Source organism: Dasypus novemcinctus, chromosome 17, assembly GCF_030445035.2.
Source record: "Dasypus novemcinctus isolate mDasNov1 chromosome 17, mDasNov1.1.hap2, whole genome shotgun sequence".
NCBI lineage: Eukaryota > Metazoa > Chordata > Mammalia > Cingulata > Dasypodidae > Dasypus > Dasypus novemcinctus.
Genome location: NC_080689.1, coordinates 59804505 through 59823370, shown reverse-complemented (window position 1 = coordinate 59823370; position 18866 = coordinate 59804505). Strand labels below are relative to the sequence as shown.

The window sequence follows — 18866 nt, the reverse complement described above, 5'->3', positions numbered from 1 at the left end:
CCTGTCCACCTTGTTTCTATAACAATAATCTGGGTCTTTAGATTTATATTATTATCTAATCCCAAAGTCTAACAAATGTGTATATGTTTTCTTTCAAGAGTTATTTTTAACATTTTTGTTAAATTTCCAACCATGCCTTCAGCTTCAAGTATCAGACTACCTAATAAGCTCTCAGACATCAAGTACATTCAATCACACCACATAGAAAGAGTGTAAAGGAAGGTAGGTTCATGCTCGGCTCAGCAGCTCTTCAATGGTAGGGTACTGGGTCACCTCACAGTCTCTTGACCTTCTCCTCATGGTACAAAATGGATGCCACAACTCCAGACAACCATCTTCAAGCTAGGTAGATATGGGAACCTCATATTTTTTAATGTAACATTTTTTGTGATCTATGTATCTTCAAAAAAATACTATTAAAAAAATGAGGGGTGGGGGGGTGGGGAATGGGGTATATGGGAATGGGAACCTCTTATATTTTTGGGTTTTTTTTTAAGATTTATTTATTTTTTATTTATTTCTCTCCCCTTCCCACCCCTCAGTTGTCTGCTTTCTGTGTCCATTTGCTGTGTGTTCTTCTGTGACCACTTCTACCCTTATCAGCGGCACTCAGAATCTGTGTTTCTTTTTGTTGCGTCATCTTGTTGTGTCAGCATTCCATGTGTGCGGCACCATTCTTGGGCAGGCTGCACTTTCTTTCGCGCTGGGCAGCTCTCCTTACGAGGCCCACTCCTTACGCGTGGGGCTCCCCTACACGAGGACACCCCTGCATGGCAGGGCACTCCTTGCACACATCAGCACTGCACATGGGCCAGCTCCACACGGGTCGAGGAGGCCTGGGGTTTGAACTGCGGACCTCCCATGTGGTAGGCGGACGCCCTAACCACTGGCCCAAGTCCTTGCTTCCCTCTTATGTTTTTTAATATAACATTTTATGTGAGCTATTAACTTTTTAAAAAAAGATAATTAAATGAATAAATTTTCAAAGGCAGATAGAAGGGTCAGGCTACCTCACTGCCACTCTTTATCAAGGAGTAAATTCCTCCCCAGATGTCTAACTGGAGACATTCCCTGACATTTCATTGGCCAGAATGGAAACACATGCTCACTCTCAGGCCAATCACCAACAATGACCAAGGGATGGTCTGATTGATCCTCTGGCTGGGCACATTGTCAATCAAACAAGACTGGGATTCCGTTAGCAACAAGGAAAGGAAAATGTCCATCCCATAGGTAACCAATAATGAGTGCCTCAACATACTAAGAATCAAGAGTAGTCTCAATGTTAGGTTTAACAGTTTTCATTGCTCACTGACATTTCTTTTACACTATTCCGTTTACATTATTGAGTCCATTAGTTGCTCAGCTGCAAAGTTTACTCTGGATTTTTTTTTTTCCTGTTAGGGTAGTACAGGGTGGTTTACTTTTTAATAATTGCTCACCTGATATATCTGGGTAAAGAACAGAATTTTGTGTCACATTCATTTCCCCTCAAAATTCTGTGGATATTGCTTTGTCCTCACTGACATTTCATGAGGCAAAAATCAGTATGATAATTTTCCCTGAAGGTAACCTGATTCTTTGGCCCAAGTGGCTCCTGGAGGGCAGAGAATGCTTTGCTATTTTGTTTCTGAATCTCTCCTACCCAGCTGGGAGCCTGGAACAGCACAGGCTCCCAGGGGACATGTGTGGAATGAATGGGTGAAAGAAAACAACGAAGTGCCAGTCTGTGGAAAGTGGCAAGGGAGGAGTATCGCCTTCATATTGAAGAGTTCTTTCCCCTACGGCCTGGCTGTCCCCCCTCCCCCGTGGGTGCCCCTTGGCAATGCTCCCGCTGTCAGGTGTCAGATGTGAGCCTCCCGGGGGGTCCTCCCTGCTTTGTGTGCACTTTCTGGATCTTCAAGAAGATGGAGATCTGCCCATCCTGCGTTTCTGTGATTTCTTTTTGCCTGTCGCCCTTGTTGCAATCAATTTGGGGGAGCTCTGATGGGTTCTGATGGGAGTCTCTCCTGGAGAGTCCTTTCTCTTCTCTCCCCAACTGGTCTCATCTGCAGTCAGAGAAATTCTTGAAATGTCTGCTCTGTGGGTAGAATCCTTTTTCAGTTTTGAACAATAACAGATTTTGCCCTATCATTATTTTCCTTTGGCCATTTCAAGGGGAGCTTGGAAGGGAGGCAGGATGGGACTTCATTGTGAGTGTTCAGATGTCTGGCACAGAATGGAAGTCTGTCCTTGAACTTTTCATATTCTCTTGAGAGGAGGTCCTCTCCACCTTGTGCACCTATGGGATAGAACCCCCTCTGCCCATCACCAGTCCCTTGGCAACACAAGAACAGTCTTCTCCCTTGGCTCTATGCTCTTTTCTGGGGCTCCCTATTATTAATAACAAATATTTTGGATATCCTGGCTTTTTGTTTCTCTGTCTCATATCTTGCATCATTTTCTTTCATTCTTTTTTTCCTTTCTTTTGAGCTTGGGGAGAATTCCTTGGGTTTGTCAGGCACACGGCCCCATGGTTAAAAAATAATTAATCAAGCCCTCCTTCCATCACTTTCCTATTTCCATCAACCTCGTTAGTTTCACTTGCTGAAGGATTTCTAGGCATTTAGCTTAGGACTTTTCATCTTCTTTATAGGGTAGGATCTATCTCACGGGGTTGTTGTGAGGATTAGAGGAGATATTAAAATGTCTGTTTTCCCTGGGCACTCTTGAGAATTCTGGGGCAATCTTCCCAGTCTACAGAGAGGTATAACAGTACAGTTGAGGCAGTAGTGAAGACAGCAAACACTGAGTTGAGTGCACAGCTCTTGTGCCTCCAAGTGTGCTTAATGAAATGGTTTGACACTGGCTGTGCTGCATTCTTGAGGTACCTCTGTTACATACAGTTCAGGAGCCATGGGAGCAGATACTGACTATCTGCAGCAGTTACCAGGTGACTCTGAGTCTTAGAGACCCTAACCTAGTAGTGTCTTGATGCCATAGAGCTGCTGGAACCAAACGTGGAACCACCAATCTCCAGACCTCAATAACAGGCCATTCTGTGCTCTCTCTTGGGAAGAAGGGATTTGAGCTTAATCAACAACTTCAATGTGCATTCCCAAGGTAGACTTGAGAGCTGAGACTGAGAGATGTTTAAGCAGTGGCTGGACAATGCTGGCAATGAAAATCACCCAGGTAGCTGGAAACAAAGCAAACTCCTCTTATAACTTCTTACCACGCCCAGAACACAGGTGATGAAAACTGATGAAAAATGTAAAAATGGACTCAGCTTAAGGTTCCTACCTTTTTCTTTGATAGAGATAAGGAATATGCAAATAGCTGAAGCTTCATAGCTTCATGTGGCTCCCACTTTACTTTGGATTGGATTTCTTTTCCTAAATCCGTTAACATTAAAATACCTAAACACGGTTCTCCAGGGTCCTTTTAAAAATCCCCCCCACCCCCCCTACACAGATGACTTCAGATGTTTGCTCTCCTACTGCGCCCAGGGGTACTTTCTAGTTTTCTCTCTGAGCCCCTGTCTGCTGCTGGAGGGTCCTGCGGCCCCCCCAAATCTGGCTCTGGTTGTTGATCTCTAAGGCTCGTCTGCGTGAACTGGGATTGCTTCAAGACCGCAGCCCGTGGCTGTTCTTCCGCCCTGCGAACACCTGGGCTGTTTACTCACTAATATCTCCGGTAATTGCCTGGTCTAAATAGCAGCTCAGCTGGCCTGAATCATTCAGGGAAGGCACCAGTGCTCATGGCCCCAAAATCACTTATACAAATGAATCAGGAAGGAGGGGGAGGCTGATTACAGCAAAGAAGGAGACTATTTAAACATATGCTCTTTAATAAGTATGTAGAAGAAAGGAAAGAGAAAACTGACAGTAGGAATTTACTGGCCTGTGAATAGGACATAACATCGTTCTCTTGTTTGCACAAGGCTGTGATTGGTTTTTTAACAGGAGGGATTACACTGAGCTCCAGGCCAGCTGAAGCTGTGTGTGTGCAGTGGCCATCCCGGCATGTCCTCATGGGAAGGCCACATAGACACGCTCTGCATGCACGCAAACCAGACCTGCAGAGGCAAAATGAGACACCGTACCTGGAGGTGAAGGACACACCTGGATCTCCACACGGCTCCCAGGGGCTACGGCTGGAATTGTACTTGGCAGAACACTGGAGAGCAACACTCTCCACTCTGCAAAAATAGAGACAACTCAACACCCTTAAAGAATTTCTTTGCTCTGAATCACATTCTATAATTTCCCCCTTCGGTCTCCTTAAACCACAGGCTGAGATACAAATTCATATCTGCTGATTTACCTGTGAAACTATCTCCCACAGGAAGGGTGTGTGTGTATGTCTGTGTGTGAGTGCATATTCAGACACATGAATAGAGGAGCTGATATGGAAATCATAAAATAAAGAGAATGGTAGGAAATCGGGAGAAAGGAAAGGTATGTCCACAGAAGGAGTTTTTCTCTAAATAAAATCTAGATTCATCAAACACAAGATATTAAATTCTGTGCTAAACTCTCCAGTTCTTTCATTTAATCCTTACACCACCCCAGTGAGTAGGTGAGTTAAAAATGTGGAGACTGAGGCAGCACAGCACAGGAGCCAGCACATGGGCTTGGGAACCAGCCAGTTTTGCTTTCACAATCAGGCTCAGCCATGCAACTCTCTCAGTCTCAATTGTTTTCATCTATTTTATAGGCTGTTCTGTTTTATAGGGTAGGATCTATCTCAAACGGTTGTTGTGAGGATTAAATGAGATGTTAAAATGTCTAAGCCAGAGTATCAACATTTTATTGAGGACCTTGGGTTTTCTCCTAGCTTTATAAATAAATGTTCAAAAAAATCATTTCAGTTCGGTTTACAAAAATGATGGAGACTTTAAAAAAAAAACAACAGGGAAGCAGAGTTGGCCCAAGGGATAGGGCGTCCGCCTACCACATGGGAGGTCCAAGGTTCAAACCCCAGGCCTCCTTGACCCGTGTGGAGCTGGCCCACGTGCAGTGCTGATGTGCACAAGGAGCGCCGGGCCACGCAGGGGTGTCCCTCACGTAGGGGAGTCCCACGCACAAGGAGTGTGCCCCATAAGGAGAGCCACCCAGCGCGAGAAAAGTGCAGCCTGCCCAGGAATGGCGCCGCACACACAGAGAGCTGACACAACAAGATGACGCAACAAAACAAGACACAAATTCCGGGTGCTGCTGACAAGAATACTAGTGAACACAGAAGAACACACAGCGAATAGACACAGAGAGCAGACAACTGGAGTGGGTGAGGTGGGTGGGGTGAGTGGGGTGGGGAATGGAAGAGAAATAAATAAAAAATAAATCTTTTAAAAAAAACAAAAAAACAACAATAACACTACCTGTTTGATTTGAACAAATGGGAAGGTTCTGAAACTACAGCTAGGTATGGGCTCTTGAAAGCATTGGGGGAGAATTAATGATTTCCAAACACTAGAATATTCTTTGACTTGGGTACTTTTTAGATGACAAGATGGCAAATGAACTTTTGATTTAAAAGATTTTCCGATCCTGAAGGGGATAAGCTCATTGGCTCGCTTCTACTGGTACCTCCCTCCACCCGAGCAAGTGTGGGCAGGGGGCAGAGAGGTGGAAACAGCGGATTTTGTCTCTCGCCAGCTGGGCACCAACCCTCGGGCCACAGGAGTCTGACGTGTGTCCAAGGAGGCCCCAAGGCGACAGTTCTTCTCTGGTCCTGTTTGGGAGCCTGAGGAGCAGGAGATCCCCTGATTCCTTAACTCCTGCAGTCAGGGAAGGCTGGTCCAGGGAGGAGGCAGAGCAGGCTGAGCTGAAGGAGCACAGGTGCAGAAGGGAGTCGAGGACACCCTACTAAAGGAAGCGTGTGACCCCGTAGGGGATCTGCTCCAGTCGGACTGAAGAAAAGGTGCACCCCAGGACTTACTATAATGATACAGCTGATCATTCAGGGTTCAAACGACAATGCATCCTCTGACAAGTGTATTGAAAGGACTGATGGATCAAAGCAAATGTATGTCCTTTTCAAAAGTCCTTTTTACATTGGTGCTTCTGCCCAACCATGGGAACCAGTGTTCTGGTGCCTCCTTATTGAAACTGGGAGGTGAAACGCTCCTATGAAATGCACTTAGCAAGAGTCAGCCTGGGGAATCTGAGCCATGCCCAAGAAAGCTGTAAGTGAACCCCAGGCTCTAGCAGAAGAATGGTCTACTCCAGAGCAGCGAGGCGGGAGGGGGCAGAAGAGCCAGCTCGGCTGTGGTGCTCAGGCATCCCAAGCATGGCTAGTTACTGCCTCTCAGGGGTGTCCTGTCCCCTGTGGATGGTCTCCGAGGAGCCCACGGGTTTTCCATTTTCCGCCTGGAATGCTCTCTCTCTGTCCCCTCCCCAAATTACTACTAGGGGCCAGCGCGAGGTCCACTTACCCTAAAAGGTTCACCCTCGTGGTTCCGGCCCACAACCCCTTTCTCAGGGGAGCACTTGGCGAGGGCGGATGACCCGGTTCCCGTAGACAGAGACCCACCTTCGCTTTCAGCCCTGTGTCAGACCCGCTGATCTGAACAAAGTGCGCGCCGGGGAACCCGCGGGCGGAGATGCGGGGGGAGAGGGTGGGATGTGCCAGGCTGGAGGCGTCCCCCGAACTGAGTGTTTTTCACCCGAATGGGGGCGCAGGTGGGAAACCTGGTTTCCCAGATTCTTCGCTTGATTCTGGGGAGCATTTTCCTTGAGCCAGTTCTCAGCGGGCGGCCGACAAAGCTCGCCGGTCCCTTTCCTAATCGCGTCCCCGGTCCCCGCCCGGGAGAGGCCCCCCTGGATCGGCCTTCGGCGCAGGTGACCGCCGCCCAGGCGGCTCTGCGCCGCCGCCTAGAGCCTACAGGCGGTCACTGCACCCCGGGACGCCCGGGCTCCGGCGCTAGCGCCCACCCGCTCGCCGGGGCCCTCCGGCCGCCCTGCGCTGCAGCCGATGGGTGGCGTCTGAAGTCAGCCGTTTCCTGCCTTTTCCTCTGCCGGGGCGCCCGGCTGCCGCTCCCCGGCTCCCGGAGTCCCGGGCTGCCCCGCCCCGCCGCCCGCGCCCTGCTGGGTGCGTGCAGTGTCCCTGCCTCCAGCCCCAAGCTCCCACGCCCTGTGCCCTTAGGGGGGCACCCCCACCGGGGCGTGAGGGCGAGCAGTCGTGCCCCGGTCGCCGAGTGGCGAGGAGGTGACGGTCACCGCCTTCCCATTTCCGCCCGGCGGGGTGAGTGCCAGCCGAGAGGCGCTCGGTCCTGCCTCCGCCCTCCTGCGCCGGCACTGCCTCCCGACGTCTCTACTCCGGCACCGCGGCGCCGCTCAGTCACTCGGGCTCCGCAGGTAGGGCAGGAGGCTGGAGCGCCTGCTGTCCGTCCGCGCGTAAGATGGTCACCTCGGCTGCAGAGCTCGCCCTGGTCGCGATGGGTACGTACGCCGCCTGGGGCGCGCCCTGCTTCCCCTGCCCTCCGCGTCACCCCGCTGTCCCCTCTCCCCTCCATGTCTCTTTTCCGGGGGTTTTCCGGGCCCGCCTAGGAGAGTGGAGGGAAGCTAGTGCTTTTAAGGGGTCTGGAGGCTGAGAGGCCAGGGGGAGTCACCACCAGGGCCGAGGGGATGGAGTTTGGGGATCCCGTTCCAAAGACGGCGACCGTCGAGCCCGCAGCCTTCCCCTGGGAAGTGGCCGCCCGGGCCGCGCGTGAGAACGCCGGGGTGTGAACCGGGTTGAACTTTCATCTGCCGCGCCTGAGTCTGTGCGCTCGCGTGCCCGCGGCTACCTGCTGGCCGAGCCGCCTGCAAGCCCGTCTTCCCCGGCGTCCGTAGCGTGCGGACTCTGAGCCGCCTCGGACCTCCTGTCTCTCGCTCAGCCCCAGCGACCCGCAGATTTTCACAGATCAGGGGAGGCGCCCTCAATCTTCTCATTGAAGTGCTCTCGAGCTTTAGGGTGGCTTTTGGATTTTTTTATTTTTCTGGATTAATTGTTCTTTTAATTAACTTCCCTGGGAGAGTTGGTTTAGGTGTCCGGGGAGGCCAGGAGTGAAACCCTGTATGGAGCCTTGCCAATTTTCTTTTGAGTTTTTTTTCTTGGAAAAAGATCAAGGCCTGGGGGAGGGAAGGGCAAGTTAAGCCCGGCCAACCCGGGTCGGGTCTGCAGAGCCGGCGGCTCTTCAGCGCGGCGGTGGATGGGGCGACCTGTCCAGGGTCGTGCGCCGCCGCGTGCGCCGCCCCGCCCCGCCGGCCCTTCGCCTGGCGGTGCCGGGTCTCTCCCGCGTAGCGATGGCTGATTAACAGACCAGGTGGCCTGGGTAGTGCCGCCGCCTTCGGGGAAATGAATCGTTGAGTCGCTCTCCCCTGAGTTTAACCCTGCAAAGCAAGCTTCTCGTCCCAGAATCATGTACTAGGGTCTGAGAAAAGCCATGCAACCACTCCCCCCAAATTGTGCAGAGTCGCAGCCTCACCCAACTGCGTGGACAGTGTCAGGGAATTCACGGACCGCCTGCAATCCTGTCCTTGAAACGCTGGTTAAGCACCGCCGCAGATGGGGGGGGAGCGAATTTTCTGAGGTGCACCCTCACCTGAAATTAACCAACAGGTGGCATGACTACAAGTGGTCTTTTTTTCTTTTTCCCCAAAACTATCTTTTTGTTTTTTTATTTCCGATTTTTTTAAAGCGCCGATTCAGTGGAAGCTTCCTGCATGTTTCCCTGCTGTAATGTACTGTATTTGCAAATAATAGTCATAATAAGAGTAGCTAACACCATGTAAGCACTTAAGCCGTTAGGCACTGTTCTATGTGTCTTAAATGTAGTTAATTTACTTAATTTTCACATCTACCTGATGAAGGTATTTTTGTCATTTCCATTTTATAGAGGAGCAAGGAGAAGCAGAGAAGACAGCCCTAAGTGGTTGCGCAAGGTTATTAAAGAATATGAAAGGAATGTGTATATGAAAACCCTCCTAACTTGTGGTCGAGACAGTCCCATCTCCCAGGTTTAGGGCTTTGCTTTGAGGACAGACTATGTGGAATGCCCAGGAACTTGCTGTGAAACTGGGTTTTCTGTTGGGCTCATAGTGTCTTAAGTCTTAGGTTATTCAGTGAAAATTTCAGGCAGGAAATGATGATGGTAAGCAAAATTGAGGTAGCCTTTGAACATTGTCCTTCCTAGCTTCAGAGTACATTCTCCGTGAAGACTGCATTCATTTGTCATGTAGTTTTTCTCTTTTGCCTGAGTGTAATCTTCAATGTGTTCTTTAAAGTTTTTATATGAGGTTCCGGAGCGGGCTTGAACCCAGGACCTCCCGTGTAGGAGGCGGGTGCTCAACTGCTTGAGCCACATCCGTTCCCCTTCACCTTGATCTTTGTTTCTATCTCTAAGAAAAAAAATGTATAGACTTTAAAAAGACTGATCAACTTGTAATTGTGAGCTCATACAACTCCAAAATGTGAAACAGTTGGAAAGGGCAGGGAGAAAAAGGTAGATGTAATTTATACCCATGGGGACTCCTTTTTATTTACATGTATTTTTTATAAATCAGAGCCATTAGCTATGTGCGTTTATTAGAATGGCTGCCGACTACTCATCAATGCCACATGTATCTTTAATATGCACATTTCCTCCAGAGCTGCTTTCCTCTCTAATCTTTCTTGAGTTAGTTGAAGGCAGTTCCAGGTGAGTCAGCCAGGGTGCCATCGCTAACCAAAACCTAGAAAACTGGGATTCCCCACCTGTCTCGCCCCCAAGGGACAGTCTGGGCAGGAACTGGCTGTTAGGAGTCTGAGTTGATGCTTCGATTATTCGAAACCTGAGCATTGATTGGTATTTTGTGTGAAAGAGAGAATGTGGAAACTGTTGCCCAAATGACAACATTGGAAACAAAATCCAGGTTCCTGAAGTTGCTGCCCTCCCATGTCAGGTTTCCATTATGGGGTTTTCAGCAGGACTGGCAGGGCCCACTGAAAAGGGGCTTGGAGCTGTCAGTGGCGCATCCTTCTCCCGATCCAGATAACAAGAAGTATAATCTTGGGCAAGCTACTTAGCCTCTCTGTGCCTTGTTTTCTTCGTCTGTAAAATAAGGTTGTTGAATATATTTTATGTATGTAGAATGGTGCCTGGCATGTAGCAAGAGCTCAATTTTAGCACCATCATCAATTGTTATCTTCACTTTGAACCCTATAGAATTCCAGAGAACATTGCAGGTTATGTGGATTCTGTAGTTAGGAGAGTTTGTCTATCTCATTTACCTAAACTCTCTACTCCCATTCCTTCCTAAGCGAGAACAAAGCTATCCAACCTGAAACCCTGCCTACTGATTTCCAGTGAACATCGTCTGACAGATGACGAATTCAAACAAGTTTTGGAGTACTTTTGGGAATCTTGAATTCTTTTAGTTTTTGATGCAAAATGTTTGTATTTCTTCTTTAATGTTAAGCGATCAATTTTTGTTGAGGTCAGCATCAAGTTCCAGTTTTCTCATCTGTAAAGTGGGAATAATAAAACCGTATCTACCTCAGTTGCTAGGAGAATGAAATGAGATGATAACTATGAAAGCTATTAAAGAGCAACACAAAATGAAATTGGGGGAAGCAGTCTTGGCCCAATGGTGTCTGCCTACTACATGGGAGGTCTGCGGTTCAAACTCCAGGCCTCCTTGACCCGTGTGGAGCTGGCCCATGCACAGTGCTGATGCGCGCAAGGAGTGCCGTGCCACGCAGGGGTGTCCCCCGCGTAGGGGAGCCCCACGCACAAGGAGTGTGCCCCGTAAGGAGAGGCGCCCAGCACGAGAGAAAGTGCAGCCTGCCCAGGAATGGTGCCGTACACACAGAGAGCTGACACAGCAAGATGACGCAACAAAAGGGACACAGATTCTTGGTGCCGCTGATAAGGATAGAAGCGGTCACAGAAGAACACACAGAGAATGGACACAGAGAGCAGACAACTGGGGGCGGGGGAAGGGGTGAGAAAGAAATCTTTTTTAAAAAATTAAGTTGGGTTTATAATACAGCAAGTTGGGCTAGGGCTTTTGTCTCGTAAGGCCTGTCAGGGCTGGCCCATGATGTATGTTAGAGAGGTGGGCAAGAGAAAGTGCCAGGTAAACATTAGTTACTTTTGGGGGAGCTCCCAGAAATGAGGACTGGGTGTAGAAGGATCCATAGAAAGATGGATGGAGGTGGAATAAGTCAGCCTCCCTGTGGAATGTGGGACTGAGAGACCAGTAGGGGGCATGAGGTAGGAGGTTTCTCTTCTCCATCACAGGGAAATGAGGTCTTTCAGAGCCGGCAGCGAAGGGCTGCCGAGGACACACTTTCCTCCTTGAGCAGTGACATTAGACAGGGCTCGCTTAGAACGCGGGCTTAAAGGTGTAAATGGAAGACTTAGAGGCTGAGTTTCCCATGTTTGCTTTTCCAAAACTTAGTTTCCTCAGGATAAAGTGATATTTCTGTAAAAAACTCAGTACCCGCTGAAAAGGAGACCTTTCTTATAGGAGTAAATGGTGCTTCATGTTACTGTGGGAACACAGAAAACAGAGATGACATTTTCACTAGACCTGCCTCTAAGGACCTAATGAAACTGTGTTTTGAACAAGGTCCTACTCTTTGGACTTTTCACCAAATAAGATGGGCAATGGTCAACTCCAACCAGAGTGAGCGGTGTGCACTGGGCTCCACACTCAAAACCTCTGTGGTGTCTTTTGCAGCAGTGTCCTCAGACTTGGGATGCTCAGTAGCACCCAGAGGGCTTGTTAAACCAGCTCTCTGGACCCCATCCCCAGAGTTTCTGATTCAGTAGGTTGGAGAGTTTGTGAGTCTTAACAAGTTCCAAGGTATGGCTGATGCTGCTGGTACTGGGAGCACATTTTGAGAACCACTGCCTTACAGTAAGTTGCTGCCAGGGAAACACTTCTGGCTTAGCCTATTGCATTTTATTCTAAGTATGTTCTGACATTTATCGATGCTGCTTTGGGTTTATGAGCCACTATTAAAGGTGCTTCTATGGCCCGCCTTGCTGACCAGCGCAGAGGTGAACTCTTACTGAGCTCTCTTAATTGTTGTTAGTGTTCTTGTACTTTATCCATGGAAAATATAATGGCTCCACATTATTAAACTTAAGCTTACTAACACTAAGCATGTCAGGCTTTGTCTTCTCAGGTTGCCAAAATTAACCATTGTTTTTCTGACGTTTCAAAACTTTTTAATCACTTAATTTTAAGGTATGAATTTAATTCAATGCTAAAGGCCAATGTGTTTAACATGGCATCCAAAGAGGACTGGGGGACTTTTACAGTGGCAGTTTGGTTTGGTTTTGCTTTTCTTCCCCTGTGAAATAAGAAAGTAAGTATAAGAAACTTGCACAGAATCAGGAAGATCAAGACTTCCGGAACTATCTCTTGAGAGATCTTCATTCCAAGTGCAAGGCGCAGCCCCTCGTGATCACCTCCAAATATCTGGGGTTTAAATTCTTTTGAAGCATTATGAATTTGTTGTGTTGACTATGGCTTAGGGAATAAATGGTTGTTAACCTGGACTTTAAAAGAGCTGGAAGTTTATTGAAATGAAATTCTACCTACTTGCTAGTGCTTCATCTAGTCATAAGACAGAAGAAATGTCAACACAATTTTTCTCCATATAGAGTCTCTCCCTTAGTCAAGTGAATTCTATGCTTAGTACTTCTGCCTTAGGTTTTTTGTTCTTGTTCTTGTTGTTGTCCCCTTACCTTGAAAAGCTTCCAGATCTCCCCACCTTAGTGTATGTACTCTAAGTATTTGAAGATGGTTAAGACATCCTTTGGAAACACTGGTACATGTAGCTCCTTTTGTAGCCTGTTACTACTGCCTTGTCTTTTTCCTTTGTTTGAATCTTTCAATGTGTTAACTCTCTGGCTGGAACCCTGGAAGTAGAGGACTGGCTCCCCCCATTCTGCCCTAGATTAGCACTGGCTGGTACTTATCCTCTCCCTTCTATGAGTTTGAGGGTTCCACGAGGGCAGGGACCCTCACATTCACCTCTGCCCTTGGTGCTTCTGAACCTCGGAGAGACTGACAAGCATTCCATGATCCAAGGAGCAAGTGCCCAGTGCAGGATGCTCCTAGAGAAGACTCAGTTGGCAAATATGTGGCTTCATTGTTAATACTAATCCTGAAAATTCTTTATTATGGTAACCTAAGGTAGTTGCATATAAACTCTTGCATCATTTGTGCTACTAGTCTTCAGAATGGTCTATTGTTTAGAAAACAGATTATGATTTTAAAAAATAACTATTTCAAATAAAAACAAAATAAAATAGAAAAATGCAGCTCAACAAGTTTTAGAAATTTTACTCCTTAAAAGTTCTTTCCAGGCACCTTTATGTAGAATTTGAAGGTTGATTAAGTAGATATTCTTTAAAAGCATACCTGAGGGAAGCGAATGTGGCTCAACTGATAGAGTGTTCATCTACCATATGGAGGATCCAGGGTTCAATCCCCAGGGCCTCCTGACCCATGTGGTGAGCTGGCCCATGTGCAGTGCTGCTGCCACATGCAAGGAGTGCCATGCCACGCAGGGGCATCTCTGCATAGGGGTTCCCCACGCACAAGGAGTGCACCCCGCAAGGAGAGCCACCCTGCATGAAAAAAGCACAGTCTATCCAGGAGTGGCGCTGCACACACGGAGAGCTGACAAAGCAAGATGACGCAAGAAAAAAGAGACACAGTTTCCCAGTGCCACAGGATAATGTAAGTGGATGCAGAACACACAGCGAATGGACACAGCAGAAAATGGGGGAGAAGGGGAAGGAATAAATAAAATAAATAAATAAAAGCATACATGAATTCCAATGGTCTCACACTGTTTAAATTATTTGGTTGTTTGGGTTTTTGGGTTTTTTTAAATTTTTTTTAAAAAGATATTTAGATTACATAAATGTTACATAAAAAATATAGGGGCTTCCCATATGCCCTGCTCCCCATTCTGCCCACATTTATCCCCATTAACAACATCCTTCATTAGTATGGTACATTCATTGCTATTGATGAACCCATTTTGGAGCATTGCCACATATAATCCTATATAATGGATTATATAGTTTACATTGTAGTTTACACTCTCTTTCACACAATTCTGTAGCTTATGGCAAGATATATAATGGCCTATACCTGTTGTTGCAATGTCATTCAGGACAATTCCCAAGACCTGAAAATGCCCCATATTACACCTGTTTTCCCTCTCCCTGACCTCACAAATTGTTTTTGCAACTTAATCTTTTATAATAAACTTTTTATGTCATCCATAATGTCACTCTTAGTGACTGGTTAATACTCCCTTGGCTATAAATATTGTCACGAATTTTGAAGCCATTTAACCATATGGGTTTTCTAATTTCTTGCTGTCATGAATAATCTGTACACCATTGTTTGGAATATGAATTGATAATTTTTTTTTTCTTTTTTGGAAGTCAGTGTGGCAATAGTTCTCAATTTAAATAGGTACAATTTTGAGTCAGTAGTTCCACTATTCGATACATATCACACTCATAAATACTTGTGTAAAATGTGCAAAGAAAAATAAAAATGATGGTAATTATTGCATTTTGTGATTCCTTAAATGAGTTACTTATGTGTATCCAAACAATCATTTACTATGTTGCTATTTAAGAGACTGAAGGTTTCCATGATATATTAAATTTCAAAAGACAAGTTGCCAAACAATTTGTATAGTACATATTGGTTTGAATACATTAAATTTTTAATTTTATACAAGCTAATATTAAATTTATAATGCTGCAAGTCAATGAAGATAAATCATGATACAATGGATATTCTTGTACATAAATGTTTGGCATATTTGATAATTTGTTTAGGATAAGTTCCTAGAAATTGGCCTTTTCTTCCCCCAGCAGGATATAGATGCCTACTTTCTTGAATCTTCCATAACATCAGAAGTTACTTTTAGCATCTGCCAAATGGATTGGGGAAAATCTCAGTCCAATTTTCATATATAGTATTTTGTTAGGAGCAGATTTTTTTGTTGGCTCAATGTCATCATGTTACTTCCTTCTTAACCTCTTAAAAAAATGTTTCTTACTGTGTGATAATCCTTTTCTTAGAGCTTTGTAACAGCACTATATAAAATAGATATTAGGCCTTTATCATATATTGCAAATATTTCCTCCAATTTATTGTTAGTCTTTTACTGTTTTGTTTCTGGTGTTTTTCCATACATTAAGGTTTTATTTTTATGTAGCTGAAGCTATAAATCTTTCCCCTTAAACTATCTACTTTTGCTTGTAGGTTTAGAAAAACCTTCCCTTCCCCAGGATAAGACACGTATTTACTTATTTTTTTCTTCTTGCTTTTTAGTGGTCTCATATATTATGTTGAAGTATTCTATTTATAGTTTATTAATGTAGATGGTGTGAGGTACAACTCTTAGTCTCATTGCCATTTATGAAATAATCCATCCTTCCCCCTGTGATTTGAAATTCCTTTTTATCATATGATCAATTCTTATAAGTACTTGGATCTGTTTGTAGAATTTCAATTTGGTTCCATTGCTTTGTCTTTTTGCCTTTAGTATGAATTTGTTCATTCATTTATTCTACAAATATTTATTGAGCACCTATTCTTTTCTGGGACTGCTTCCAGATACTTGGGGATCAGCCAAGAATGAGATAATCCCTTTTCTCCTGGAGCTTAAATAAATTTAATCAGTTATTGGTGATACATATTTATTTTGTAATTGGTCTTGCTAGTTCCAGTAGTCTTTCAACTGATTCTGTTGGGATTTCTATGAAATCATGGTAGAATGATCATCATGTAATCGTGAATAGTGATAATTATACCTCCTTCCCTTTACTATTTTTATCTCATTACTTTTTCTTATAGTGCTGGTAGAAACTTAAAATATTTTTTAAAAAGACAATAGATAGCCTTGTATTTTTCTTGGCTTTACTGATAATGTTTTGTAGTATTTAGCACACACATAGACACATACATACTTCTACATATATTCTTTTTTTTTTTTAAAGATTTATTTTTATTTATTTCTCTCCGCCACCCCCCAGTTGTCTGTTCTTTGTGCCTATTTGCTGTGTCTTCTTTGTCCACTTCTGTTGTTGTCAGCCACACGGGAATCTGCGTCTCTTTTTGTGCGTCATCTTGCTGTGTCAGCTCTCCATGTGTACGGCGCCATTCTTGGGCAGGCTGCACTTTCTTTCGCGCTGGGCGGCTCTCCTTATGGGGCGCACTCCTTGCACGTGGGGCTCCCCTATGCGAGGGACACCCCTGCGTGGCAGGGCACTCCTTGCGCGCATCAGCACTGCGCATGCGCCAGCTCCACACGGGTCAAGGAGGCTGGGGTTTGAACCACGGACCTCCCATGTGGTAGGCGGATGCCCTAACCACTGGGCCAAGTCCGCTTCCCTCTACATAGATTCTTGATCATGTTAATAAAATGCATGTCTTTTTATAACTTACTAAAAGATTGGACATTTTGTTTTGTTTTCTTAAAAGCAGGAGGAGATAATGAGTGTGGGATTTGTTCACATATTTGAGGGCATTTATTGACTCAATCATATTAAAACCATTCTTAAATTCCTTCCATAAAATCTTCTTGGCTCTGTATTACTCTCTGTACATGCTGCTAGATTTGAGATGTTTGGGGCTTTGTTTTCTCTGTTAGATTTTGATATCAAAATCATGCCAACTTTATGAGATAAATCTTAAAAGTTTGCATTTTTTAATGCTCTGAAACAGTTGAAATATCATGGAAACTGATAGTTCTGTGAAGGCTTGAAAGAAATTGCTTATGAAAAATCTGGACCTGGTCCCTTTTTTGTGGTCTTGTTTTAGTAATTATTTTTCTCAAAATCTATTCTGTTCAGATTTCTAAATTTTTAGCATAGACTTATACAAATGGTCTTCTTTTTAATTTAAAATTTTTCTTTCGCAGTGGCCCCAGGTAAATGTGAAATAAAGTAAAATAAAATATATTTTTAAGCTGGTTTTTCTTGACAATAACATTTTGGGGGAAAGAAGAAAACAACTTCTTAATCAATAAACTAAGCTCAAGTGAAAGTTTCCTATTTGAAAGTATTCCCATAAACCCAAGTAAATAACTTTTAGTTTGCATAAGCGCCTGTGCCAAAGCTGTTGCAGTGGTGCCATTTCTAAACTGAATGGTGCAAGGCGCTGTGATTTAGAGCCGAGGCTACTGAGTAAGCTGACTGGTGGTTCCTTGACCTTTACAAGCCTCCAAAACACTGTTGTGTTTATTAGATGCTACGAAAGTATTTGGAATAAGACAGTCAATGTTTGGGTGTGGGATTTTTCTTGTGTTCTTTATTTTGTTTTTAAGATCAGTACTTCTCAGTAAAAATACTGGATTCTTACAAAGAGACCAGATCTTCAGCTTGGTTCTTTAGTGCCTTTTATCTGAGTTTGAATGAGGTCAGTAAACAACTCTCTGGGCCCAGAGAGGATAGAGAGACGTTTTCCATGTTTCCCCTCTTCTCCTCTCGCCAGGTCTGAAGCATTCTCTGGGTAATTGCTCGGATTCCAACAGGTACTGGAGATGAACTGGCTAAATGGTGCACGTAATGTGGTGACACAAAAGCCATGGAAGCTGATAAATGTCAGGTTTGCAATTACATACTCTGCTCCCCTCCCTCTCCCCGGCCTTGGCACCATCAAGGAAAACACAAACTTAGGGTTTTTTTCTTGGTTGAAAATGCAGCGCTACGGCCCGTGGCTTTAACCCCGGCCGTGGCTGAGGAGTCAAGTTCTGGCAGCGCCTTCTGCAGGAGGCCTGGGCTGGAGACGGCACGGGAGCCTATCTCACCTCTGGAGAGGCTTCTGGGTGATCGCTTTTGCCCTGAGAAGCGCATCATCACAACCCCTGCCAGCAAATTTAAACAATGACTTGGGATTTTTTTGCCCATAACAGACCTTGGGTGTTATAATTAGGGTTTCAGGGAATGAATCATAGGTTCCTGAACTGGAATGAAAGCCAGCCCGGGGCCCGAGCATTTTGTAGGGGTGCGAGGTCAGCAGATGGGATCTAGACTCTCCCTGAACCTCGTCAGCTCCTCCCCTGCCCCCCAAAGAAGACTCGGAAAGCAACACACCCCTCGTGCTGGCCACGGGCCAGGCCGGTTAGTGCTCGCAGAACTCACGCTCAGCTAGTCTCCACCTGGCTGTACGGGCTACTGGGATACTCCTTCTCCACCTGCCCCAGGTAAATCCCCCTCACTCTTTTTCCAAAACCAAACAGAAATCAGAATCTACAAACAAAAGAACCTAAAAAAACACCCCCAACAGCCTGCTTACCAGAGACATCCCCTTCCAAGTGAGCTGCCAGCCACCAGGTATTCTGTTAATACCTGGTCTCTTTCTGCGCACAAAGAGACATTTCTATGTTTACTTTTTTGTTGTTGTTCTTTTCAGAAGTGGCATTTGATAGATTGTTTTAAAATCTGCCTTTTATGTACAGTACATAATGAAAGTATTTCCGTGACTAAAATTGTATCTATTGACCTATTCTTTTTCATGGTTTTAAAGTACTCCATTATACAACTCTTTCATTCCTTATTGATAGAGATGTAGATTGTTTCACACTTTTAAATATTTAAACCTGAAACATAAATACTTGCAGCTGAATCATTGCCAGCATCTTTTAATTATTTTCTATGGATAAACCCCCCGAAATGGATTGCTAGGTCAAAAGGCACACACCTTTTTCACCTCTTTAGTATTTTTTGACAACCTGTCCTCCTGGAAGTCTGTGTAAATGCATATATTTCTATCATCTATGTGTGAAGGTCTTTTATCAACAAATTTGCTTATGGTAAATATTATCCTTTTTTTTAGACTTTGCAAATTATGTTGACAAAATGGTAT

At 45.2% G+C, this 18866-nt stretch overlaps 1 protein-coding gene across 1 annotated transcript in view; it reads left to right on the top strand.

The window, feature by feature from the left end:
• The first annotated feature begins 6171 nt into the window (after nt 1–6171).
• TGFA (transforming growth factor alpha) overlaps nt 6172–18866 on the top strand; it is a 107900-nt gene continuing 95205 nt past the window's right edge. The window contains exon 1 of the mRNA XM_004460129.4: nt 6172–7424. Within this exon, the coding sequence (XP_004460186.2) occupies nt 7385–7424 (40 nt within the window). The 5' untranslated portion in view covers nt 6172–7384. The remainder of the gene's footprint in view (nt 7425–18866) is intronic.